At 46.4% G+C, this 27,341-nt stretch overlaps 1 protein-coding gene across 1 annotated transcript in view; it reads right to left on the bottom strand.

Annotated features, from left to right (window-relative positions):
- The window catches only part of PLA2R1 (phospholipase A2 receptor 1), a 974,624-nt gene that overhangs the window by 152,607 nt on the left and 794,676 nt on the right, over positions 1-27,341 (bottom strand). The window contains exon 18 of the mRNA XM_078681678.1: positions 2,840-2,904. Within this exon, the coding sequence (XP_078537804.1) occupies positions 2,840-2,904 (65 nt within the window). The remainder of the gene's footprint in view (positions 1-2,839; positions 2,905-27,341) is intronic.

The following is a 27,341-nucleotide window of genomic DNA, read 5'->3' as shown; positions in this document are numbered from 1 at the left end:
TATCCTCATGTATGTGCCTGAGCTGCCCTTTCTTTAAAAAAGTCTCCTTCTGCAGGCAGCTTGTCATCAGAGGAGCTGAGTGAGGCTATGCGTCTATGGGCGTGGGGAGGTACAGCTGTCAATGACGTGGGTGATGAGGCTGAGGGCAGGTGAGATAGGATATCACTGCTGGATAAGTAAGCCAGCACTTGTGTGTCCTTTTTAAAAGTCTCTTCCTCTGCTATGCCGTAAGCAAGTGAAGTCAGACAGGCAGATGAACGCGGGAGTGCAGGTAATCAGGCGAGACACTGATTGACAACACATGCCCCTTTGATGCTTTTCCCAGCTAATGCACCCCGAGGTATTACAACAGGCAAAATTGGTACAAGATCGTTGTCTGCTGTTGTTTTTTCACGGTGGCAGTATGGAAAGGCCTGCTGGGCGGATGTATGACGTTACAACGCATACTTTTACATCGCGTGCCTTTACAACGCGGTATTTACAACGAATACCTTTACAACGCATAGTGCTTTTGGGCGCTCGATAGTGAATAGTTTAATTTACTATTCCAATTCCTGTCCCCGTGGATAGTAGGGAAGGTGTTGGATAGTACATTAAACCTATTCCCTATCCTAGAGCGCCCCCCAGCGCAATGCGTTGTAATGGTTTGCATTGTAAAAGTTGCGTTGTAAAGGCACTGTGTGGTAAAAGTTGCGTTGTAAAGGTTGTTTACCCTGCTGGGCTGCACTTTGAGTACCCCCATATTAGAGCAGGCAGCTTAATGGGAGGGGGTTGGGGTAATGACCAGGCATACTGTTCTTGGTCTTTGAATGCTCAGAAAATGTGAAGCGATAAGAACATGATTATTAGCCCTGTTTACAACAGCACTCGTAGCAAGTGGAAACACAAGTGCTCCTGACGAGGGCTGTGAAACAAAGAAAAAATAAGTTTCTTATAGTGGTCATTAAATGGGAGCAGTGGATGGATAGTAGTAATTTGTACATGTTCTTGGGGAAGGTTAAACACCGGAAGAGACATGACAGAGGCCTGTCACTGACAAATGGGGGGAAACAATAGAAGAACGACGATGGAGCCAGCAAATGGAAAGTCTCTGGGCGGGGTGAAGCCCACAATGGACGTACAACATGTCTCTTTCGAGACAGCACATGTACTGTCCATAGGCATGGCCTAATGATGTGTTGGCATACAGGAAGCCAATGTAAGTATATTAATTGTCCTAAGATGAGGTTGAAATCATTGTATTTATATTATTTTTGTATGTATACTGTTGAATTATTTGTAATCCTCTTCAGTAAATCAAATTCTGAATATGTTTTAAATATTTATTTAATTTATGTGCAGAGTTTTATGTAGTGCTGTCAAGATCCGGAGGTATCAGAGTGCTTTACATGGGGATTAGCGAGTTACAAAGTTACGTCAGTTACAGGAGCCTAGCATAACATAAAGAAACAAAAAAAGTGAGTTATTAGAGCATAGCTTAACATATACACACATCCTATGGGGTATAGAAGGAAGAGGGGAAGAGTAAAATGGTGTTGGAATGAAGATCAGGTCAGGAAAGACCGGCAAGGGGGAAAGTAATTCAGGAGAATCAAAAAGACAAAAGTGAAAGTCAAACAAGCCGGCTGATTCGTCAGAAGGCGGGAGAGGAAGGAGACACGGCAGAGAAGAAGTAAAGTCTGCCCAATGTCCGGCTGGGTAGTTGACGGCCGAGGGGGTAATCCCCAGCCCATCTCCTCGATAGCTACATAAGTAGCTCCACCGGGCATCGCCCAAAGTTGCTAGGTCAGCTGCCCTACTATCTATGGGGCCCTTATTACGATTCTTATCTGAAATTTTTTGAAATGGGTCCCAGGGGGGAAGTCCTTAAGATGTGGAGGCCAGAAGACATTATTTAGGGAGATTGTGGGTAAAGTAAGGCCGCTCTTGAGTCTTGCAGCAGCTTCAGGGCCTTGGGCCCCTGCACCGGCGCCATGATCATGATCACACCAATCCTAGGCAGTTACAGCAGCAGTGTCCGGGTCCCGTAGTGGCCGCCCGATATGGAGCCAACTGGACTCGCCATTTTCAGGTCAGTGGAAGGCCTTTGTTTCCCGGGTCAGAAATGGATACGGGGCGGTATGAGACTCCAAGCTTGAGTTGGATTTAAGACGTGTGGGTTTGAATGTGGATATAAAGATCTCCGGGCCCTCTCTGTGCAGAGTCCGGCGATCAGGCATGATAAGTGCCTGAAATGGTGATCCCCTTGAGGTAATAATGTCACATGGCAGCCATCTTAAGGCCAGGCAATGGCTAACTAGGTTAGCTAAACCTTAATATTAATGTTTACTTCTACTTCTTTAAGGTGCGCTGCTGCCTAACTGGGTCTGGTTGGAAATATATAAAACTACAAATGAATAAATAAATAAATCATAGTGACACATAAATATCCAAACTCATTAAGCCTTATTATCCATTCAACACTTTGCCACAACTATTGTGCCAGGTATCACAAGTAATTAAGCATTACATTTTTTGGTGTGCCAATGTATTTTATTACCACAGAAGATATACAAATTATGAACAATGTGTGTGCTATTCTTCCACTTTCCATGAGTTCTGATCATGATATCCTATTTGTGCTCACAAGAGTAATCAAGTTTCTGCACGCCACCCAACAAATTGTTGGTAACTCATATGGTATTTTTTCTAAAACAACGAAGAGGTACAAAATTAAGTTTTCACTAGTTAACCAGTATAATGAACAAATACATATAAGCAGTCAAGCAAAAACTCCCTTTAGTAGTAATTAGCTGCAAAAGGTCTAGTAATCCACAAAAACATATTTTTCATAACTCACCGGAATTGATCCCCAGGGTTTTCAGCCAATAATCCAATCCACCAGTTGATCCTGCCTTTTGAAAGCTAAAAAGACATACATGTATAATAAGGAGTACAGAAATGAAAAAATTACTTTACACTACAACAAATACTCCTAACAATCATTCTCAAAACAGTTTCCCAAAGACATATAGCTTGATTAAAAAACATTGACAATAGAAAATATATGACAGAACAAATTGACCGATTAATAAACAACACAATCAGACATTTTTCTTCTTTCCAAATTATGTAAACTAAGTGCAGGAAATGTTACATACCAACACATTATTTTAGATACAGGTGCTCACAAATGAAACACACATAAAAAAGGGCATGTTGAGTTGGATCACAAAGCCATTTGGAACCATAAGTATGGATTCACCAATGACAATTCACATATTTCTTTGTAATATATCCACAGGACTCGACTGTCTTTGTGTTTGGATTAATCTGCTCCAAATGTTTATTAATATAATACTACAGTGTATAAGTAGAAGTGGCCAGGCAGTTAAAAATGGGGAATATACATGGAGGGCCCTGAAAATGGTATGGCACACCTGGAAAAGTGTAACTCAGGCTCAGTTCACAAACATTGCTGCAATATTTACTTAACTACAGAGCAACCAGGTGCAAAATCATCTACATTATCTCAGCTCAACTATGAAGTAGGTCTCACAACACAACAGGTCACACAGAGGAACTTCAATGGAATCACAGAAATCAATGAAGAAAGAGAATAACACCAGGACAAAGGAAAAAACGAAATTAAAAGGTAAATGGAAATATGGATTACATACACACACATACTCTCTCTCTCTTTCTCTCTCTCTGTTGGTACAGTGCACACACAAGGAACAAAATATCAGGAAAAATATTAATAAACAAATGCAGTAACATTATACAGAAGTCATATCACATTAACTAAACCTGCTCCACACCATCACCAGCGCTGCCTCATCAGACCAAGAATAAGCTATTCACAGCTGGGTCTCACAGGAAAGTAGACCATAGACAAACCACTTTTCCCAAAGTGTTGGAGAATGTGTTTGTTGCACTGGTCCTTATCCTGAGAAGCAATTACCCAAGAGTAATAGAGGATATATAAGCAGATGATCACTCTCTTTGGACTGTCCAAGGAAGAGGTGGTGAAATACCATAACCCTCTTGTTGTGTTCAGGACATTGTTAAAGAATGGGAGAAGGAGCTCATTTTACTAACAGCCACAACCCATGAAATCCCAAGCTATGTTGCACTAGTGGCTCTGTATCACTTTCTAGCCATTGGGTCATTTGAGGGGACCAGAGGGGCCAATACTGGTATCGCATATGATACACAATTCAGGTGCTTGCATTCGTTTTTGACATCTTACACATGTGCAGTGCAGCAGTACATCACACTGCCTCGGTCACTGCAGGAGAGGCAAGAGTAGCATATTGCTTCTTTACTGTCACTCATTTACCCCTAAGTGCAGGGTACCAATATTTGCACACATGAGGCACTCTAGACACAATGGCACAGAGCACATCATAATCTCAATAGAAACTAATGGCATTTCATCAGTGTGGATGCTGTCAGCTACTCCAGGTGATGCTTCACTCATGTGTCTGCTGCCTTTCCTGTTCAACATATGATAGATTGATTTGCATTGATATCCAGTTATATCATCTGCCTGTCGATGACTGAATGCCAGATTGCTGGGAAGAATTATGTTGACATGTGGCAGTTAGGAAAGTAGTACAACCCCACAATGAGACTGTATTTTCAACTGGGCATGGAAATATGGTGAATGCAACACCTCACATCCCTCTTTACTAATAGATCCCCTAATTAACTCCTTGAATATGTATGTGGCATTAATATGAAGCGGTTGGAGTAGGTGGCTAGTAGTAACCACCTTTTAACCCAAATCTGTGTTGTACGAGAACATGCTTTTGGTGTCTCTCACCATCCCTTCACCCACTTCAGTTGGCCCACCACTGTACCTTAATTGAAGTATAATAGAGCACACTCACTGCCTTGTCGGATCATAGAACATCCTAGGCTATTGTGTGTTGCACAATATTGCCTTGTAATGCGTCTTACACATAGAACTGCAATCTGCATTATGGCTCCATCCGGGGTCACAGGCTGGGCAAGGCATAGAAACCAAGGTCTGTGGATGTGTGGTTATCTAGGGGCTTTCCATTTCACCAGACCTACTGCCAAGTATTGTTGTAGCACTACAGTGGAATGACAATATTGTGTCACTGATGAAATGTGGACAATGTACATTGATACTGTGCAATGTGCGACTGCCATTTGGCTAGATACATGAAATATAAATGTCCCATACTATCTTACAATGGAACTGTCCAAACAGGACATCTGGAGACACCTTTGTGTCCCACGACATGGTAGAACTCACAAAGCCAAATACATATACTGCACATATTAATGGATAACACTTAGATTGTCTCAGCTTTGAGTCATTTTGCACCTTAAAAAGTATGACATATGGGGGTGTGGCCGGCAGCCGATGAAAATGGCCGCTGCCTCGTAGAGCTCTGGACCTCCGGTGGCCTAAACGTAAATCCGACAAGTTTTTCTGCACCCTAACACAGCTACAACCACCAGCGAGAACGTTGGAGCTCCTCAGGCACCCATCGGGCTGAACGCCTTGTTCGCCGCTGCTGTTTCTGCGTGACTCTGCTGTGGTGTGCGAGTCGCGGCCTTGAGGCATGCTGTGACCGGGGACTAAAGTGGGTGCTGTGGCAGAGTGTGCCCTGAGCTACTCCCCCGGCATAGCAGCCCTCCCCCTGGGGCCCCAGAGCTTTCATGTACAAAAAGGAGCTTAAGAGGGATATTTATCAGGTCGCCCCCCCCACTCACAGTATCACAACACAAAATGGACCTGATCCTTTAGCTGAACATGATAATAGGAATTCCCTTCACCATCATTGGTCACACAAACTTGTGTGAGTCAACAGCAGCTACAATTATACAATCTGTTGTGGGGAATCCATGTTCGCCTTTATAAAAACGTGTACTCACTCTCCCCCAGTCAATCCCACCAAGTGGTGTGAAGCGTCAACAGATAAGAAAAAGTGGTAAAAGGTTATCAGTGCCTCATGGGAGTAACACCATGGGAGTGTGCAGGTTCTCACCCGCCCACTGAGGTTATCATCAGCAACTGCCAAACCATAACAAAAAAAGTGTGATAAAGTAAGATAAAAGTCAAACGTCAATGTGCTCAGTGTGGTGTATCGTGAGGCCGGCAATCAGATACCTAATCTGTAGGCCCGACTGTATCAACCCAATTAAGGAATAACGGGAACTGAACATGAATACTGCTATTCGGTAGATAAAAATGAGCTAGACATCCACTGGCTAACCTATTTTATTATGTGCTGTGGGTCTGCTCACATTAAAACCAAGACACACTGTTGCCAACTATCTGTTTTGTTATAGAGGGCCAACATGTTTCATTGCCAGAGGTGAATTTATGGCAATTTCTACAGGGCAAGGGTCAGTTCTCGCCACACTGCTACGATTTTTATATAAAGTTTTACCGGGCTGTTGCCCTTCCTGGGTATACCTACAACCCCCTCTTTTGAGAATGTGTGCGTGTCCACACTCACAGAGTCTGTTGCCACAGCTGCTTAACGTCAGCGAGGTTAGCAAAAGTGTATGGCATCCACTCAACACCCCCAGAGCTTTCACCTACAACTCTGGCTGAGTGACGAGACCCCGGAGGAGTAGAACACGGGGGCCGCCGGCCTCGTGCACCAGAAGCCTGTGAAAACAAGCCCACATTAACGTCCACGCCGAGGCAGGTGCCCATGCTCGGAGGCAGCGTACCGGCGGAGGGGCTTCCTGCAGCACCAGGAACATTGGACACCTCGGGGCACCTATGGCCTGCACACAGTAACCCACCGAGGGCCGTCCTGCACGCTGTAGAGGCCGCCCGCACAATTGGCCAACGCGACTTGGCCCCCAGAGCACCAAGATTTCATGAGGGCCCGCCTTGCACCAGGTAGTAGCGGGGGCCACAAAACACAACCAGGACTGCTAAACGGCAATGCGAGCAGACACTGGAGCTACGCGTCTGCGAGGGCCCGTGCACCCAACCATTTTGAGGCCAGGGTGGTCCCATCCTATCATGGTCTACGGACAGACCTGCTTTGGGGCTCCTGTGTGCGAGGACTTCAGTTCACCTGAGGGGGCGCAGCTCTACAAACTCTGTGACTGGCTCAGTTCACAGCCCACGTTGTGGCCCCATTACAGAACCGTAGTAACACACCGGTTGGTAGGAAACCCGATAGGCCGCGTGAGATACGAGGCAGCACAGGCAGGGGGCGGTGAGTACTGCCACCAGGTGGCCTGCGACCACTGGTTGTGGCTGCAGAGTAGTACGAGATGGAGGGCCGAGGCCAGCGAGTGACCCACCAAAACAAACTTGAGAAATATGCTTTCTCCAAAGCGGACAAAGACACCCACAACCATGCCGAGGCTGACGCGGAAGCAACTAAAGAGCCTGCACCAGGGAAAGAGATCACGCTACAGGTCATTATGACCACCCTCAATAATGTACACACTTCTCTGGAGTCCCTCATAGGTACCGTGACCACTGAACTCTCACTTATCCATGCTGACTTCAGAAACCTCAGCTCCCGGGTGATGGAGGTGGAAATGAGAACAACCACCTTAAATACAGACACAGCCATCCTGAAGAAACAAATAAAACAACTAGAAACAGACAACAGAACCATGGCAGCGATGCTCGATGACTACGAAGGTCGCTCCCGTCGCAATGACGTTGGTATCATGGGAGTGCAGGAGAGAACAGGGGGCCCTGCAATGGACTACTTTGTGGAGGACCTGATAAAGAACCACCTGCAACCCAGGGGACTCTCCAATTACTTTTCGGTCGAGCGGGCCCAGCGTGTCCACGGGGGCTGACCCAGGCTGAGAGTGCCCCCACAGCCCATCCTAGCATGCATTTGTAACTTTTGCGATCTGGACCTCATCCTCCAGAGGGCAAGAGCGGCCCCCCGATCCGCTATCAGCAAAGTTTGTACTCTTTCTTCCCAGACTACACAGCGACAGTGGCCAAACAGCGCCTTGAAGCAGGAACTCAGGAACCGTGAACTCAAGTACTCTATGTTGTTCCCTGCTAAACTAAGAGTGGAGGCGGACGGGAAGACATGGTTCTTCACCACCCTGGAGTAAGCACTGGATTGGCTGGAGGGACGGCGACAGGTCCAACACCGCCTTAAGCCCGGACGAAATGCCGCTTGTGACACAAAAAGATCACAATCCATGGACCAGATGGCTAGCTCGCCAGAGTTAGGGACTCAGCCCAAAGAGAATTAAAGAGACAAACTTGACACCCTTTGAATGTGATACTAACGCACTGGGACGAGTTCCATAATCCGGATGGCGGCGCCAAGTGAAGACACACGAGGCTGGGATCCGGACACATACAAGGAAGGGGCTGCAAGCCCCTCCATTGACCCGGTGAGGCAAGGACCTATCCAGGGTCGATCGCTTGCGGTCCCCTGAGGGACTTGTGCAGACAAGGGGTTTCCAACATCTCATCATATTCATTTAAATAAAGCTAGGAGGGCAACTCTGCCTACAAGAAGGTCCCCGAGGGGACAGTCTGGGAACTCTCTTCCCCTACGAAGGTACCGGGTAATGGGAAATAGGCATTCTGCAAAGTTGGGGTGGCGGGTAGTTTTAAAACCGTCTTGCAGGGAGGCAGGGAGGGGGGTTGATATGAGGGTTTCTTGGGGAAGTTCTGATTAATTGGGTTCATTTGTTTTCGTATGTTATATGCCACATCGTAGGTCCATTCATGCTATTCGTGCACCACTATAAAACAAACTAGATCAGATCGTATAGAGCAGGTTTCACACATTCTCCATGTTGACATCCCCTAATTCCGCAACATGTGTGACACCTCACACACAGCACCTACCTATTATTTCCTGGAATGTTAATGGTCGTCAAGATAAGCTCAAGCAAAGACTTGTCCTACGGTACTTAAAGCGTAAGGCACCAGCAACAACTCTACTACAGGAGACCCACTTAATGGGGACAGCTTTCAAGGCACTAGACAGGTGGGTGCACTCAGAGTTTACATCTGGTTCAAGGGGAGTGAGAATCATTCTTAAAAAACAATACCCGATTGCCATCAAACACACATACACAGAGATTACCAGGGCCATTTTGCAATGCTGTTGTGTCAGTGGGAAGGACGTATGGTCAACATAGTGACCGTCTACATCCCCCCGCTCTCCACTCTTTAGCATTTCAGGCGCTCAGCAAATTCCTACTTCGGCTCCTACAATGCAACTTAATAATAGAAGGGCGAATTCAACGTCACACTAGGTGACACGCGAAACCGCACATCTCCTCGACAACACCACCGGACACACTCTATCCTAATGGATTTCCCAGACACCATAGGCCTGGTAGGCATCTGGCGCTCCCGCTTTCCACGGACACAACAGTATACATATCACTCGGGTGCACACAACAGCCTTTCCAGAATAGACCACATACTGATGCCGGCAGCCGAACTTGGGAACTTTTTAACTGTAGCCCATTTACCAAGAGGCATCTCTGATCACTCCCCGGTTAAGTGCTCTATACACCTGGCATTCCACAGCGCAGAGCCGAATATTCCATATATACCCCGGATACCTTCGGAACCCGGCGATCTGGAAAGGACTGACTAACACTACCAAATACTATTTTAGTGAAAATGCACCTTCTGTCTCTTCTCCACTCATCCTCTGGAAGGCATACAAGACAGTGCTTAGTGCGCAAGCTCGCTCATAACCCATCATAAAAGAGGGAAAGTCAAGACAGTAGTGACACTTGAACATGAGGTAGATGACCTAGAGAGAGCCCACAGTCAGGACCCCTCCGATATGAACACTCACTTATTGCATCTTACAAAGCAGGAGTATAAAGAAAATCCATGGGAAGCAGCAAAAACAAGACTCTCCAATACCCAGCACACCATATATGAAAGCGGTGAAAAGGCCGGCAGGCTATTGGCCTGGCTTGATAAGGGGGAAAAAGCAGATAGGTGGCTCACAGAACTCCACCTTTCCACGGGTGACACCATACGGAATACCCTATGCATAGTAGACCTCTTAGCACATTACTACGAACGGGTTTACACATCAGCACTAACAAAAACACAACAGGATGCAGAGAAGTTCCTCCGTGATATCAAACTTCCCAGACTCGCAGAGACGAGTCTCAATTATTAGAGGCAGTACTCTCCATGGAAGAAATTGCAACAGCAATCGGTAAACTTCAGTCAGGAAAGGCATTGGGCCCAAACGGTATTCCCTTAGAGTGGTACAAACGTAATGCAACAACACTCACACCGTATCTCGTAGCTACCCCGAGACCAAAGAACGGCAACAATAGTGGCCATTCACAAACCCTGCAAACCCCACAGGAGTGTTCCTCCTACAGACTCATATCTCTGATCAACGCTGAGGCCAAGATACTGGCCAAAACTCTAGCCAATAGACTCATGCCGCACCTAGCAATGCTGATACATCCACATCAATCCGGGTTTATGCCTGGGAGGAATACAACCTTAAATTTGAGACGCCTCCATGACGTGCTGGGCCGGAAGTATACCATTCAAGAAGAAGCCGTTGTGATGTCCTTAGACATGCGCATGGCCTTCGACACAGTCGAGTGGCCCTTTCTCTTCGCTGTGCTCGTGAAATTGGGGTTCAGACCAAAATTCTGCTCCTGGGTTAGGTTACTATACACTGCTCCCCTGGCCCACGTAGTGGCCAATGGGCATAGGTCCGGAGAGTTTCCATTGCACAGAGGCCCGAGACAGGGCTGCTCGCTGTTGCCGCTCCTTTTCGTCCTGGTGCTGGAGCCTCTGGCGGCCTGGGTGCGAAAGGACCCGGTCATCCGATGGCTTCGATGGACTGAGGGATGTGAGGATCGAATATCCTTGTATGCAGACGATATCCTCCTATATATGGACTCTCGTAGACGCTCCCTGTCCTGCCTGTTAGATATCTGCGCCTCATATGGAAGTCAATGCTCTCTGGTTTTAAAGGTCCCCCACCAACTCTCCCGGCTGGCTGCGATGTAACAATTGTCGAGGACAGTTTCAAATATTTAGGGATTAACATCACCCATGACCCGGAAAAATTTATGACTTTGAATCTTCAAGCCCCTTTGAAATGGTTGCAAAGAGATACCAAGCACTGGCAGCCGCTGCCAATTGTCACTCCTGGGAAAGGCTGCGCTTTTCAAAATGATAGCTCTCCCAGGGTTTCTCTATGCCCTTCAAAATGCACCTTTCTTGGTTCCACAATCCTACTTCCGTGCCATTGAGGCAGAAGTCACTAAACTCCTCTGGGACAATAAACCAGCTCCCATAGCAATGACAAAACTATATTGCACCTGGTATGGTGGGGCATCGCACTTTCGAACATACAAACATTTTATTGGGCCTCCCAACTGATAGTGATTAACCACTGGATTCATGTCCCCCACATGGACCCAGCCTACATCCTCGACCGATTACAGCTGGGTGAGGAGGGGCCAATCCAGGCGCTACATAACAAAACCCAGACCCGAATGGGCCCCACAAACCACACACTAGGTATGGAATATAGTGCAAAAAAAGTTAGGTTGGCACAACAAGATCACCCAAGCAACACCCCTCTGGGTCACGGACAGCTGGGAAGATTGCCACTGTCACTGTCAAAGCAATGTCCATTTAGACCTTGGTCTTTAAACAGATATAAAACCAATTTGAACAGATTAAAACATCACAGTTTGTACATTCTCAATGTTAGTAAAGTTGGTAAGTTTTCAATGAGTGGTGCATAATTCGACGCTTTATAAAATTATACAATATAAAATATTCTTTCAAATACAGTCCTCATTTTTTAAAAATGTGATAACCTAGTACAAAAGTTAAGATTGTTTAAAATCATTACACATTTCGACTAATTCTTTCTAAGGAAACTTTGATTTCTTTCATATAGTTCCCCACTGCAATCGCTATGTCAAGATTTGGCATTTCTGTAAGTAGTTCTGCTGCCTAATCTGTTGCCTTATATCATATTTAAAAAATATCAGGCAGAGATAACATTTACGCTGCTCTAATAGTGGTATACAGTCTAGCAAAATTTGCAATATATCTCCTTTAGTGCCCACATTTACAGATTACATTTACGGTAACCATCACAGTGTAATATTTTTCTTTTTAATTCTTCATTTACTAGCCAGGGGTTTATACCTATTCTCAGTCTTAAGTTATCCTGTCTATACCAGTAATTAGGTAAGATATCCAGATAAGGGAACCAATTTTCTTTTCGGCATGAATCCCTCATTTGTTGCACCGATTTTTTCTTCTCTAGATATACCATATCTGCTCTTCTTGAGACTTCTTATCCGTGTTTCGTGAGCTCACTCATAGAGACTTCTACCTGCAGGGAATCATGAGAGATTTTCACCTTTATGTTTTCACAAGCCTGTGATATTTTCTTCCTTATCTCTTTAGCCCATTTTAGGCTACTTAATAGGATCTCTTTCCTACACCATTGTGACACCTTCTGGCCTGTCTCTATATCCAGACGTTTCCAAAATCTAAATAAAATCATTTGTGCCTGTATACTCCAAGTGGTTGTCCCTATCTCGGTTCTTATTGCTTGTATCATCGATGAGGGTGGTAATGTCAACAATGTTTTCAGACACTTTCCTTCCTCTGAATTCCAAACTTGTTTACCACTAAGGTAAACGACCTCTGCTCCATATAGTATTTGCGGGGGAATTATTGCGCTAAAGGCCTTCAACAATAGTCTGTGTGACATATCTCCATAATCTCGATTTAATTTCTTCAGTCCACAGATCGATGTTAAGGCTTTCGCTTTCTGAGCTTAACGTCCTGTCGAATCACCCCCCCAGATAACGGTATTCATTCACAATTTCCAATTTCAGAATCTCCTAACAACCAGTTAAAACGAATCTATTTTTTTCCGAAACCTAAAATGTTAGTTTTTTTTCCATATTTACAGTTAAAAATTTTGCATTATAGTATTCTCTAAAAACATTTAATTTCCTTTGAAGGCCAATTTGGGTCTGTCTAAAATCATCACATCATCTGCGTACAACAAGCAGGAAATTTTCTTTCCATCCATTCTCGGGCTTGCACTTCTTTCAACCTCTAGGGTTGCCGGTAAATCAGCCAAAAATATACCAAAGAGCAAGGGGGCTAACACACAGCCCTGTCTGAGGCTGTTGTAAATTGCTATTTTTGGAGTCAACGACCCCTCTGTGTCTCTGATTACTTGTGCCCAGTTGCCACATATATATATACATGTTTAGAAAACTCTCAATGTGTTATGTGAATTGCTAGCATACAGAAACATTTGTACAGTAGTAGGCAGTTGACCATCTGCAACAGAAAAGGCCTGGAATCCCCACGTTGTGAGACCTTGGTGTATCTCATATAGTCGGATTCAAAATAATGGAATTGAGAAATGTGTATTGAAGCTTACAAATTTGTAAATATTCTTTCATTCTAATTTCCCTCCTAGAAAAATAAGGAAGTCCAATCTTGACAAATTTTGCATTGTGAATTGTCAGGACGAGTATGTTTGTAATTCCAGCACTAGCCCTTAAAAGGAATGTGATGCCATTCGTAATGTGCTTTAGTTATGTGTTGCATGTACAACTATCAAGGAATGCTGAAAATGGGAAAGCTGATTCAGCAAGGAGACAAATCTCATTTTGGGTTCTCAGAGTAAACCTTGATCCATTCATAGTATTTGAGTTTAGTGATATTGCTTTATGGATCAACATGGCTACCATTGTGTATCAGATATTCATGTTTATATCTGTTCGTAAGTAAATCTTTGGGCCCCATGCTATTTTGCACTATGCTTTATGCACACCTTCAAGCTATAGATACCTGAATAGTCCTTGGTACCGAACAATGAATCAATGCAAGACTGAGATCATTGGGGCGTGGCTTCACGCTGAAGTGAGATGGCCGCGTAAAGGACTAGCGCCGTCTCACCTGGCCCCAAACCACATCTTCTGCCACACATACCCAACCTCTGAACCCGGGGACTGCTGCCCGATGCATACCGGACTCGGCCAAGCCAATTGCTGAATCTGCCGAGACAACTCAGAGAGAGTGGAAGGCTCCGGTATTCTGCAGCCTCCCTGGAGTGACAGACCGGGTCCTATAGTGCCAGCGGAGCCCGAGGAGGGCGGGTGTGCATGCGGCTAGCACATTCCGCAACGTTGGGGACTGAGGCGGCGGTGCCTTCCCCTGCAGAGATCCTGGGGGCCCTTGGAACAGCGGCCCCCCGTACCTGAATACAGCAGTTGGGGGCCTCGACCATCCCAGAATGGCAGCGCAGCCTGCCCCGCCCGACCAACGGCTCCGGCAGCCCCTGGCTGGACGGAGGGGTGCCGCCCCAGGGTCTGACGGTGCAGAGAGTCCACCAACCCTGAAGTACTGCTAGAGGCGGTGAGTGCATACCTTTGGAGTGCGAACAGCTCTCCTGGAGTGGCGGAGGACGCAGACCATATACAGGCTGCTGCCCTTGGCGGCGCCCCACTGGCCCACGGTGAGTGAAAAAGATCTGGCCCGGTGGGGTGCCCGACTTCCCATGACTGAGTGGCGTCCTTATGGGTGTAGAATCCGAGTGGCTGATGTGGTGAGGGTTGGGCCTGGTGTCTATGTGCCCCTCACAAAGGCGAATCATGCCCGCATGACCTGAGACCCCGCTGCAAGACTTCACGCTACCAATGCTGTGGGCTGGGAGTGGGGTTGACATCCCCTCATTGGTCAAAAGACTGCGGTGGTGCAGACATTAGCTCCTTGTGGCCGCCGGGCCTGCCGCAGTATAGAGGCGAGAGACGGTGTGCCACATCTTCTTCGGTCTGCCGCCCTGGGAGTGACGGGTGATCAGGTGCCACCCGAGGCCACGAGAGCCTAGGACTCGACCAGTGAGACCCGGGAACAGATAAGGGGGCAAGGAGTGCCGGACTCGGAGACAGAATGAGTGGAAAAGGCACCAAAGAGACGCAACAGAGCAGGTTGGACAAATACGCCTTCCCAAAGGTGGATGTTCCCAAACCCCTCTCTCGGGAGGTACCGACTGGGGGATCAGCGAGCGGCCCCACCAAAGCTCACCTTGAAGGATGTGATGGAGGCGATAGCCGGAGTGAGAGCGTCTATGGAACAGAGAACAGATGTGATCACGGTGGAAATTACTCTCATCAGGGCAGACCTTACCAAAATGAGTGAGAAGGTCCAACAACTTCAAGTGACCTCGACTAGCCTGGTTGAAGATGTCTCACAGCTCCAAGCTGAAATCCAAGACCTGAAAACCTTCACGAAATATGCAGAGGACAAGCTAGATGATTATGAGGGACGCACCAGGCGTAACAACGTACAGATTATTGGAGTGCTGAGAAAGTAGAGGGGCAGACGCCTGACCTATTTGTCGAGGACTTCATACTTAATCATTTACGCCCCAAGGGACTGTCAAAGTTCTTTGTGGTGCAGCGGGCCCATAGGGTCCCTGGGGAGCGTCTGAGATCCGGGCCCCCCTCCGTCCATTACTAGCCAGGTTGCTTAATTTTCGTGACCGGTATATAATCCCACATAGCGCTAGGGTGGCACCACTACTTAAAAACGAAAACACAATTATCTCTTTCTTCCCAAGCTTTACTCAGGACATGCAGAAACAGAGGCGATCCTTCCTTGCTATTAAAAAAAGACTCATAGATAAAGGCCTGAAGTATGCCATGCTCTTCCCGGCTCAGTTGCGGGTTGAAGCATACAGAAAGACCTGGTTTTTCGATCGCTCCTAGGATGTGGCGGATTGGCTGGAGGGATGGAGAGATGTGAAGAAACATAATGCCCACTGAACGTAAACTGATATGGAACCTTGACCATGAGGAAGGCCTGACCGGATGAACTTGTGTACCAGCTTTGCCCTGTGCCCAGTGCTGAACCGAGAGAGACATGTGGAAGGCGCTGACTGCCTGGAGGTACATCGGCTGACCGAGGCATATCATGTCTTTCTGACCTCAGAGACAAGGGCGACTGTCCCGCACGGGGAATAACTCTAGTTTGTTTTGAGAATGGTGGTTGAGAGGTGGGATGGAGCACATTTCCCCACATTTAGCTACTTTTAGTCTTCAGGTTGGGCAAAAGGTAATCTGCAAAGTTGATCTCATGGGTAGTTTTAGACTCAGAGTGCAGGGGAGCAGGGAGGGGGGTGATTGGAGTTGGGGTGGGGGGTTTCGTTTGTTAAAGGTCAATCAGCAGCACCAAATATGAGGGCGTTCAAAGGCAAGATAACACTTGACAGGTTTTATGGATATGCAGTGGGATTAAAGTTTTACAATATTTAGCTGGAATGTTAATGGGCTTGGTGATAAGGTGAAGCGCACCTTAGTCCTCCAGTACCTCAAGCGCCATTCCCAGGAGTTGGTCTTCCTCCAGGAGACACCCCTCGTTGGTAATAGATGTAAAGCGCTAAATAGTTTGGGATATAGGCTGGTAGCCCACTCTCGTTTCACTTCAGGGTCCAGGGGGGTGGATATCCTGATTAAAAACTCATTTACCTTCTCTATGCAGTCAACACACGCTGATGAATGGGGCAGGGACACCACAGTTACAGGGCAGTGGGAGGGCAACACACTTACCTTAATGTCGGTTTATCTCCCACCCGGATTGCAAAACTAAACCTTCACTGATCTGGGAACCCAGCTGCTCTCACTTCCTGAGGGTCTTTTACTAGTGGGAGGGGATTTCAATGCGATTGCCTCTGGCTCCCTTGACCGTCACCCCCCCTCATGACATGGGCCCCTCTTTCCGCTGGCTCCTGGACTTCCTGGAGGCCCTCGGTCTCTCAGATGTGTGGAGGGCACTTCATCCCAGTAGCATCCAACATACTTATTTCTCGGGGGTCATCACAACTTTTCTTGCATTGACTACCTCCTAACCCCAGCGTCTCAAACAACGCACATTCACGAGATTCGACATTTGGCGTGGGGTATTTCTGACCACTCCCCGGTATGAGCTCGATTGGTCCCGGGAGACAAACGGGTGGGTACGATCGCGCCCATCACCCCCTGGTTCCTCCGCAACCCCCTGGTTAGCCAAGGGCTCCTGCTCGCCATTGAACACAATTTTCAGGAGAATCAGGGCCCTGTTGACTCCCCCCAAATATTGTGTTCAAACTGTAATTAGGGGGCAGGCTCTCTCGCTAATCGCAGCAGTTAAAAAAGAAAAACAAAAAGATCTCAAAAATATAGAGGGCGAGATCCTCGGTCCTGAGCACTGTCCTATCGAGGAACGGTGTTCCAAAACAATTCACCTTCGACAACTGAAGAGAGACGAATATATTGCCATTGACAGGTCTAGGACTTGGGGGAGCAAGAGAGATATTAGGGTGTATGAGTGGGGTGATAAAGCTGGTAGGCACCTGGCATGGCTGGACCGGAAGGGACGGACCAATAGGTTCATCCTGGAGTTGACGGATGAGGCGGGCAGAGTAATCACAGACCCTCTTGAAATTGTGCATGAGTTCGCCACGGACTACAACGTGATATACCAATCAGGTTCATCCTTCCTCGAGGAGGACTCTATAGACCTCCTTTGAAATATCCGTATTCCCACCCTCTCGGAAGAGGACAAAAGCTTCTTAGATAGTCGACATCACCAATGACGAAATAGCCCAAGCAATCAGGAGCCTCCGCTCAGGAAAAGCGCTTGGGCCCAATGGATTGCCCATTGAGGTCTACAAACTGTGTCCTGATAAAATTGCCCCATATCTCCGCGACATGTTTGAGGAGAGCAGGAGTGTAGGAATTCTCCCTCCAGATCAGCACCTGGCATCACAGGTCGTGATCCATAAGGAAGGGAAACCCAGGAACGAGTGCACCTCTTACAAATCAATCTCCCTGCTCAATGTAGAACTTAAAATCCTTGCCAAACTCTTGGCCACTCAGTTTTCACGGGTGATAAACACCCTGGTTCACCTGGACCAGTCGGGCTCTATGCCCCACCAAAACATGGCCCTTAATCTGAGAAGGGTTAATGGAGTGCTGGGCAGGGTTGATACTATCAAAGAGTCAGCCGTAATTGTGTCCCTAGACGCCTCAATGGCATTCGACACCACTGAATGGCCATACCTCCTAGCTGTTCTATCCAAAATGGGGTTCGGGCCTGCTATTATAGCACGGGTTAGGCTTCTCTACTCGGAACTACTGGCCCAAGTGGTGCTCAATAACAAGAGATCGGACACATTCCAGCTGAGTCGGGGGACCCGACAGGGGTGTCTGCTGTCGCCCCTGTTATTTGCCCTCTCGCTGGAACCATTGGCGGCCTGGATCCGCGGTGATCCGGTTATTCGCGGACTGCCGTGGTCAGTGGACTGGGAGGATTGCATCTTGCTTTATGCCAATGATGTACTCCTTTACCTAGCCTCCCCCAAAATCTCTCTAAGCTGCATATTGGATATTTTTACAACATTCAGCAGATATTCGGGTTACTCGATCAATTGGAGCAAGTCTCTCATATACGTCCTAGGGAATAAATCTCCTGCATTGCCCAGAAATTACCCAATGCAGACAGTGAGGGATGGCTTTCGCTACCTCGTGATCTTTATTACAGCAGATCCTAAACTCCGAAATGAGTGAAACCTGTCCCCACTCTTGCAGACGCAATGTTGCTAGTTGGAAGACACTTCCTCTTTCTCTGCTAAGTAGAGCTGCCTTATTTAAAATGATGTCACAGCCCTGTCTGCTATACGCCCTGCAAAATTACCCAGATCCGGTTCCAGCAAGATATTTTCGATTAATTGAAGGATTACAGAGAGAGCTGCTGTGGGATGGGAGGACCCGAATTGCACTTAACAAATCAGTCCTGAACTGGTACGACAAAGGTGTCAATCTCCCCGACATCCGGAAATATTATTGGGCTTCCCACTTTGCCACTATCAACCAGGGCACCTACCGACAGCCAGATGACCCAGGTTTTACCATGGATAGATGGCTGCTGCCTGGTGGGAACTACAATAGAGCCCTGTATTAAAATCCCAGGAAACTCCCCCTAACAGGCCCAACCAAACACTTTGTTCTGAATTGGCATACCGTTAATAAAAGCTTAGGTTGGGATCGGAAGCTCACTCTGGCAACACCTCTGTGGGATTCGGACCAGCTGGGTAACCTCCATACCTCAAAAGGATTCGATAAATGGGATCTTATTGGTATATCTCAGTTGGGAGATCTTTGGGTGAAGGGAGATATGGTCACTTTGCCACTCTCCAGCAGCAATTCGAGCTCTCTGACTCAGAATTTTTCCGCTGCTTGCAGATCCACCATGCTATCGCCGTGACCCTGCAGAAGGGCACAGTCCTCGCCACTTGAAGATTGTTTACTCGATGGCTATCTTCCACAGAAAACAATCTTGTTAACATATAAAAAATTGATTAACAACACCCTGGATCCTCTTGAACGATTGTGTGAGTGTTGGGGAAGAAATGGACTTGAGTTTGATGATGAGGAATGACGTGAGGCGGCGATTTCCGCATGACCAAGGCTGGTCCAACTCAAAATATTGCACTGAACATACATCACTGGGCCCCAACTGGTTCACATGGGGAGGAGGGGGATTTCAGACACCGCTGTAGTCAAGTAGGTACCTTCCTCCACATATTCTGGGAATGTGAATGGATACAGGAGTATTGGCGGGAGATACATGAGGTGATGGGGGAAGTGCTGGATAAGAACATCCGTTCAAAGGCTAAAAGATGTCTTCTAAATATGTAGGGACCCACTGACTTAACGAGTGTGGAGAGGCTTTGGGCTACGCTGGGTGCAATGGTGGCCAAACAAGACATAGCCCAAATGTGGGGGGCGGATGCCCCGCCAACTCTAGCCTCCTGGAAAAGGAATTTGGATAGGTGTATGTTCAGGGAGAAGACGGTTTATGAGGCACAAGGATGCCCCAGGAAGTAGTCTGCAGTGTGGTATAAGAGGAACGACTACCGGGCAGGGATCTGTGTGGTCCCTGTGCAACCCTCGGATGAGGAACCAATGTCTCCTTGATGTCACCTCAATGAATGATTGATATGGACCCAATTTTTAATGTTGACTAACTGTAATCGCCATATGTGTTATTATGGACATACCATACATGCTGCTTGCTGAATGTTTTTGTCTTTGTTTATACCTAATATAAAGATATCTTAAAAAAAACAAGACTGATACCATTATTTTAGATCAAGGAGACCCATAAAGTGGTAATGTAATTTGTTTTGTGCTGCCAGTACTGCCATTTTTACTGTATGAAACATGGTAACTGGATTAAAGCTTATTTTTGGTAATGATAAGGTTGATAAACGTTATGGTCATCTGTGGCTACAAGCTGAATGAGTGAACCATATGTTTTATCAAAATATGTAGATAGTAGTTTATCTACCTTCTGGTTCAAAATTCGGCCCCAATAAGTCAACCTTGGGTATCAGCTTCCCAATTGTAGGTCATGTGTAGCACTTCGCTATTTTACCCCAACTCCTCTTTCAAAACCCTGATAGAGCGATGATGCTGGGGGCCACTATACCTGCATTGAGAATACGGTGCTTCACAGATCTACCCCTTGGCAGATTCCCCTGCGGTGCATGACTTGCACATCCGACTGGATACCTTTTGAGCTGGACACCATGCTCTGCTCTGTAGGGCTGACAGTGCAGACTATTTTTGCTGAGTACCTAAATCGAACACAGTCTGTCCATAATCCCTTACAGGTAGACATACACTGGGGATGCCACATAGCACCTATACCTACCTGAAGACACCGACCTAACTACCAAAATGAACCCATGTTCAGGTTCCCTCTAGCTGATGTAATCATAGAGTACTTTGCCATGAATATGCATACGGCTACCCACTCTTATGTATGCCATGTTTAGATGCCTTTAAAGATGTTGTTTGAGGGCATTGTTTGCCCAGTATGTGGGAGTGGGGCGCTCACAACGGGTGGAGCTGTTCACGCTGAAAGAGAACCTCCAGCGCCTGTAAACAGAGGGCGCAACTCACCCAGAGGCCTGGCAGGCCATGAAAGAGGAATGTGAGAGATAGTTGAAGGTGCAAGGTGAACTCTACTTTCTACACTGGCAGGCATACCTTAATACCGCACATGCAGAGGAAGAGTGGGCTGGTCGATTACTGACATGGCTTACCCGATCTGAGGACATGGGTGCCCCATTAAGCAAATATCTGACCTGATAGGAAATAGAGTATTTTCCCAATCCAAAATTCAAACAGTGTTCACACAGCACTATAGGGACCTATATAGTGCTGGCAATCCAGTCCTGGAGCATGCTCTGTATACATTTCTAGCCAGTGTGACTCTTCTATAATTACCAGTTGGGAAGCAGGAGGCACTGGAAGCCCCCATTGCAGGGCCTAAGATCAGAGGTGCTATAAAAGAACTGGCTAGTGACAAAACGCCAGGGACGGATTGCCTCCTGGATGAATTTGACCTAACTTATGTCTCTCTGCCGGCCTCAAGACTGGCTGCGATGTATGCAAACAAGAGCAAAGGGGTGGGAGCTGAGGGCTGAGGGATTAAACTGTTCCAACAAACGTGTCTCATTCAATACAAAACCACCAAATTGTGTACTGTTCAAAGAACAATTTTATGTCAGAAAATCCCTGAATTTTGAGTTTTCTGGCAAGAGAAAAAAATTCCACAGAGAACCCAGGTAGGATCTTCATGTATGTTTTTACAGGTCTCAAAGGGGAAGCATCCTTTATCGGATAGACAAGCCCTCACTCACCAAAGTGGCATGCTTCATCATAGGGCTATGCTCCTTGCTGGATGGATGCTACAATGTCCAGTGGGCCCCTACGAGGAGGCTCTTTGGCAGAGATCTTTTATTACTCGAAACTCCGGGTAAGGTCCTGTACTAAGTTGGAAGGAGGCATGAAGAAGTGGTAGGTTGGGAATGTCAGTGGTTTACAATTGGCTATGGGTTCAGAATAAGTCAAGCCTTTAACTAGGACAGCTGAGAACTCATGCCAAGTATAACAACAACTGTTGAACTCAAAGGAACACCAATGATTCCTTGGTTTAAGGGAAGGTCTACATGTTTCTTGCCTGCAACTGCTCACGAAGTAGTCTGAGGTAATTCATCAGGACCGAGAGTTAGAATTCAATCTACCTAATCAGAAATACTGAGCGGATAGAAAATGTATCCTCAATTTATTTAGAATAGGGATTAATTCCTTTATTGAACACACTTGACATTTTTGCATTTTAAGGCCTTTAACTAATTTTCTCTGAATAAATGTATGTAACCGGATTTTATCAGACTTACTAATTGAATAAAAATAAAGAATTTTCTAATTTGTTTATTAGAATAAAGATTTTCGAAATCCAGCCAAAACTTTTATTATTGACTGAACTTAAGAACTGATTAAATATGATGTTGAGGAATAATGATTTGATTTAGCTTCCATTCAAAAAACGGTGAGCTAAAAAACGGTGATGGATCAAGCCCTGATCTTTTGACTGGGTAGGAGTGTTCTGCTTAATTCAGATACTCTGTCCATCACCACCCCCTTTATGAATCGTTTTGGCCACCACAAGTGTGGAAGGGTATGCTCAGATGTGAGTCCCTTGCTCACTGCACCATCAGGATTCAAGCAAGCCGGGCCGAAGATGGCTGTAATGCCAGAAACCGGTCCCCGGAAGCTTGTTTCCTTTCCAGTAAAGAATTGGCTTGTTAGTTTGGTCTGCCCTGTTCCCATGATGCACTGGGCCAGGGTCAGACTAATTTGCATGTAGCCAGGTTCTGAGCTGGGATGGTGCAGTGAGCTACAAAACGGTGATGGATCAAGCCCTGATCTTTTGAATGGGTAGGAGTGTTCTGCTTAATTCAGATACTCTGTCCATCACCACCCCCTTTATGAATCGTTTTGGCCACCACAAGTGTGGAAGGGTATGCTCAGATGTGAGTCCCTTGCTCACAGCACCATCACGATTTCAAGCAAGCCGGGCCGAAGACGGCTGTAATGCCAGAAACCGGTCCCGGGAAGCTTGTTTCCTTTCCAGTAAAGAATTGGCTTGGTAGTTTGGTCTGCCCTGTTCCCATGATGCACTGGGCCAGGGTCAGACTAATTTGCATGTAGCCAGGTTCTAAGCTGGGATGGTGCAGTGAGCTAAAAAACGGTGATGGATCAAGCCCTGATCTTTTGACTGGGTAGGAGTGTTCTGCTTAATTCAGATACTCTGTCCATCACCACCCCCTTTATGAATCGTTTTGGCCACCACAAGTGTGGAAGGGTATGCTCAGATGTGAGTCCCTTGCTCACTGCACCATCAGGATTCAAGCAAGCCGGGCCCAAGATGGCTGTAATGCCAGAAACCGGTCCCCGGAAGCTTGTTTCCTTTCCAGTAAAGAATTGGCTTGGTAGTTTGGTCTGCCCTGTTCCCATGATGCACTGGGCCAGGGTCAGACTAATTTGCATGTAGCCAGGTTCTGAGCTGGGATGGTGTAGTGAGCTAAAAAACGGTGATGGATCAAGCCCTGATCTTTTGACTGGGTAGGAGTGTTCTGCTTAATTCAGATACTCTGTCCATCACCACCCCCTTTATGATTCAAAAATGGTGGCAAAGATCTGTTGCCTAGAAGAAGAATTTGGTGCGTAGTTGGATCCCACTTGTATAAGTCACAGGTTGAATTGGTATTGGAAAAAGTAAATTTGAGCTCTTTCTGCATGAACACATTCAAGCCTTTGACTGGCAAAGTGTAGTAACTAGGCACATAGCAGTTTTACACTAGCTTAGAAAGAAACAGCAAAAACATTTTTTCAGTTTGATAACTCAGCGGTGATGTTGAGAACCCTGTGAGCTCATTGGATACTTACGTAGGTGTTCTGCAAAGCTCATCATGATGCCTTGCGTCTTCTTCAGTAGGCTGGTCAGACAAATTGACAAGCAATGGAAAAGTCTATGGCGATCGATCCCAACAAAGACTTGTCATGAAGAAGTATGTTGGGAGTAGCCGCTGGGGTTTGTCCATCTGTGGTTTACTACGCTTACTCCTGGTCATGGAGTCCATTTTGAGACAGAGAGTTTTTCAAGTTGCAACACGTTGGATGATAGGCTGAATGAAACTCTGATTCTTCTGGATAGGAAGGGTAATCCTACTTTGGGATTCCTGTGCTGCGTTGTGTCGAGGGAGCCGTTTCTCTGGACTGCTCTGTGTGTTTCATTGCCCCGTGGACGCCAAGCCCACTTCTCGCGGCCCCCGCGGGGGCCGCTCGTGTGAAGAAACTCTGCTGTAAGGGGTGTAAAAAGACAGCATTTGGACCCCAGTGGGACTGCGAGGACCAGCGGGTAGTGCGTAGCGTAACCTGCCACAGCTGGTCCTCTTCCCGCCCCCACCTCCCGGATTGATTAAAGGACCGAGTTGATAAGATCTCGTCGGATTCCTGTGCTGCGTTGTGTCGAGGGAGCCATTTCTCTGGACTGCTCTGTGTGTTTCATTGCCCCGTGGACGCCAAGCCCACTTCTCGCGGCACCAGCTCCGCGGGACGCGCGCTGGCCGTAGCCCGGGGCTAAGCCCGGGCAAAGGGCGGGCCCTCTTAGGCCCTCAGAGGCCGGAAGAGCCTCGTCCGGGCCCCCTCCCCTTAGATGTGATTTTCTCGGCGAGGTATGATTGACTTTTCAAGCGTGTACCCGTTTTTCAGTAGCTGGATTTACCTATGCTTTTATATGTCATTGTCAGTCATTTGGGCACTGTGAATTGTGCATCCACAGTTAGGTCTGCGAATATATGATTATAAACGTGTACTCTGTCTAGGTATCCATTGCATTAAGTGGCACAATGACTTCACCTGCCCCCACAGTAACATCTTTAGTGGGTGGAGGAGAAAAACAAGGGACACTAGATAATTACTTTATCAGGGCTCCCACAGGAATAGAGAGGGACATCACACTTGCTGAACGACGGGCCGAGAGACGTCGCTCTGTTGAGATAATTAAGAATAAACGTTCTTCTCTGGGCCCGCTACAGCTAGCCCTGTCCCCTTACCCTAGTATTCACTGCGAAAGCGAGGGGATTGATGCTTTGCTTGGCGATAGTATCCCACTACTCCTCCAAGACATCACCCCTCCTTCCGATATAAATAATGACCTGCTCATAAATCTCCCTGTCTCTTCAGGAAATATGACGCAAGAGGCAGGAGTTTTGGTAGATTCACCGTCACCTGTGTTTGACCCTGCTAATAATCGTAAAAAATCTTCCAAAAACCCACGACCGCAAGGCCCTCCCCCGAAAAGAAGGAAAAAGGGGGGTAGTAGATCACAAACAAATAAAACCAGTCACATTGATCGTGCCAAACTTAGGAGCTTTACATCACACGCACCTACACTACTTGTACCACCTATTGAATCTCCCTTCCCATTATTAGATCCACTTGGCGTTAACTTAATGGGAAGCATTGAAAAACTAGTTAGGTCCCTCACATTGCCCTTGGTAGGGAGACTACAAAAAATAGGCCAACAACTGGGGAATTTAGAACAGGCAATCAATGAAATCAAAGAGGGAATGAGGAGTTTCTCAGTGCCCTCATTGGTGACTACAACTATCGTGTCGCCCCCTAATGCTATTGATCTAACAGTGACTAAATCCACAAATCAAACTAATCCGAAAACCCAAAAACCAATGCCCCCCGAAACATCACGGCTAAAGGAGAAAAGTAGTGTCAAAGCGGCCCAGGAGAACGGAAAGCCTAATCCCCCGGGAATTCTTAATAAAATTACCGGTCATGAGGTTTCAGTGAGGTCATCCGCTCCTAAGAGGCTCAACATGGAACTGCCTCCGGAAGCAGTTCCTCTAGTGGTGGTGCTCACGGGAGTTCCGTTTTTGGAGGGTGGTAAAGACGGTAAAGACAGCAAAAATGAAAATCAAAATCAGCTGAAGAACAAAGTCATATTTTGGCTTAGGAAAAATCGACCACTTCCTCCAAATGTGAATGGCGAAATTCTACATGTTAGGCGCCTTCCTTGGTTAGGTCCTAGCACAAAGAATATCACGGGGGACATTATTATAATACATTTTAGAGATACTAGCGCAGTCAGTTATACTTTAGATTGGTTTCCTCCTAATGGTAGCAATGAAATTATAGCTCGTGATTTGACCTATTTTTACCCTAAATACATGATAAACCCTATCAATTCCAGGCCGCAGGCCCATTATCAGGTTGATGACATTAGACCCCTACTCCATCGTGAGGTCATTTGCGCCAGGCCACAACTTGAGCAACGAGGAGATCACCTTAGACCCTTATCTCAATATCAGGACGCCTTCCCTAGGTCCCTACATTTACACCAGGTTGATCACCTTAGATCTACTTCTCAATATCAGAATGATTATGCTAAGACCCCAGGTAATTATTATTCCTCACCATGGAACGATTATTTTACCTGGGAAGGCAGCTTTAATCATCCACCGACAACAAGACCATTTCTGATTCCCACACAGAATCGCTTTAACATTCTGTCAGGTTTAGATGATATTGAATGACTAATAACTACTCCAACCCCTCTGGATAATTTTTATTTGTGCCCGCCAGACAGGTCGACTATATCCCAAAAGGTCTCTCTAGTTGAGAATTATTGTGGCAGTTTTTCTCTCACTACCGACCTTCCAAATAAGGATCTGGACAATTGTGTTCTGACTGAGGGGCCCTGTGATTTATTACAAGATCCTTCTTTGCCGTCCCAGGGACAAACTGCGGAAAAGGTCTCTTTATCTGAAGATCATTGTGGCAGCTTTTCTCTTATTACAGACCTTTCAAATAAGGCCCTGGACAATTGTGTTCTGACTGAAGGGCCCTGTAACTTATTACAAGATCTTTCTTTGCTGTCACAGGGGCAAACCGCGGAAACTCAAACTCAATCCAAACAACCGCATTTTCCCTCCAAGGCACCATTATCCAGTAGTTTGATCCCTTCTATCCTATTTTGGAACATTGCAGGTTTGCGGTCAAAAGTTGACCAACCTAATTGGCTAGAAATACTTAGAAATCACAATATAGTATGTTGCCAGGAAACATGGTCGGTAACTGCTATCCACCTCCAGGGGTATAGATTTATCATTCAAGTGCACGTCCCTCTCTTTTTGGTAGACCTAAGGGAGGCTTATCAGTATATGTATCTAATACCCTTTCATTTAAGAAAATTGTAGAAATGTCAACTTAAGAGAATGATCAAATAATTAAACTCTCTGTGAATCAAGGGCATACATATTTTCTGGTAAATTGTTATAACAATCTGTCACCACTGGACTTTGTGAAAGTTGTTAATAAGATAACCTCTGTTCTAGATGAGTATCGGAATTGCTGTCCCTCCCTCCCTTTTAAATTAATTTGGGGCGGCGATTACAACATTTCTT

Source organism: Lissotriton helveticus, chromosome 3_1 (genome assembly GCF_964261635.1).
Source record: "Lissotriton helveticus chromosome 3_1, aLisHel1.1, whole genome shotgun sequence".
NCBI classification, from domain to species: domain Eukaryota; kingdom Metazoa; phylum Chordata; class Amphibia; order Caudata; family Salamandridae; genus Lissotriton; species Lissotriton helveticus.
The sequence above is the reverse complement of the archived record's forward strand: the minus strand, read 5'-3'. Positions and strand labels throughout refer to the sequence as shown.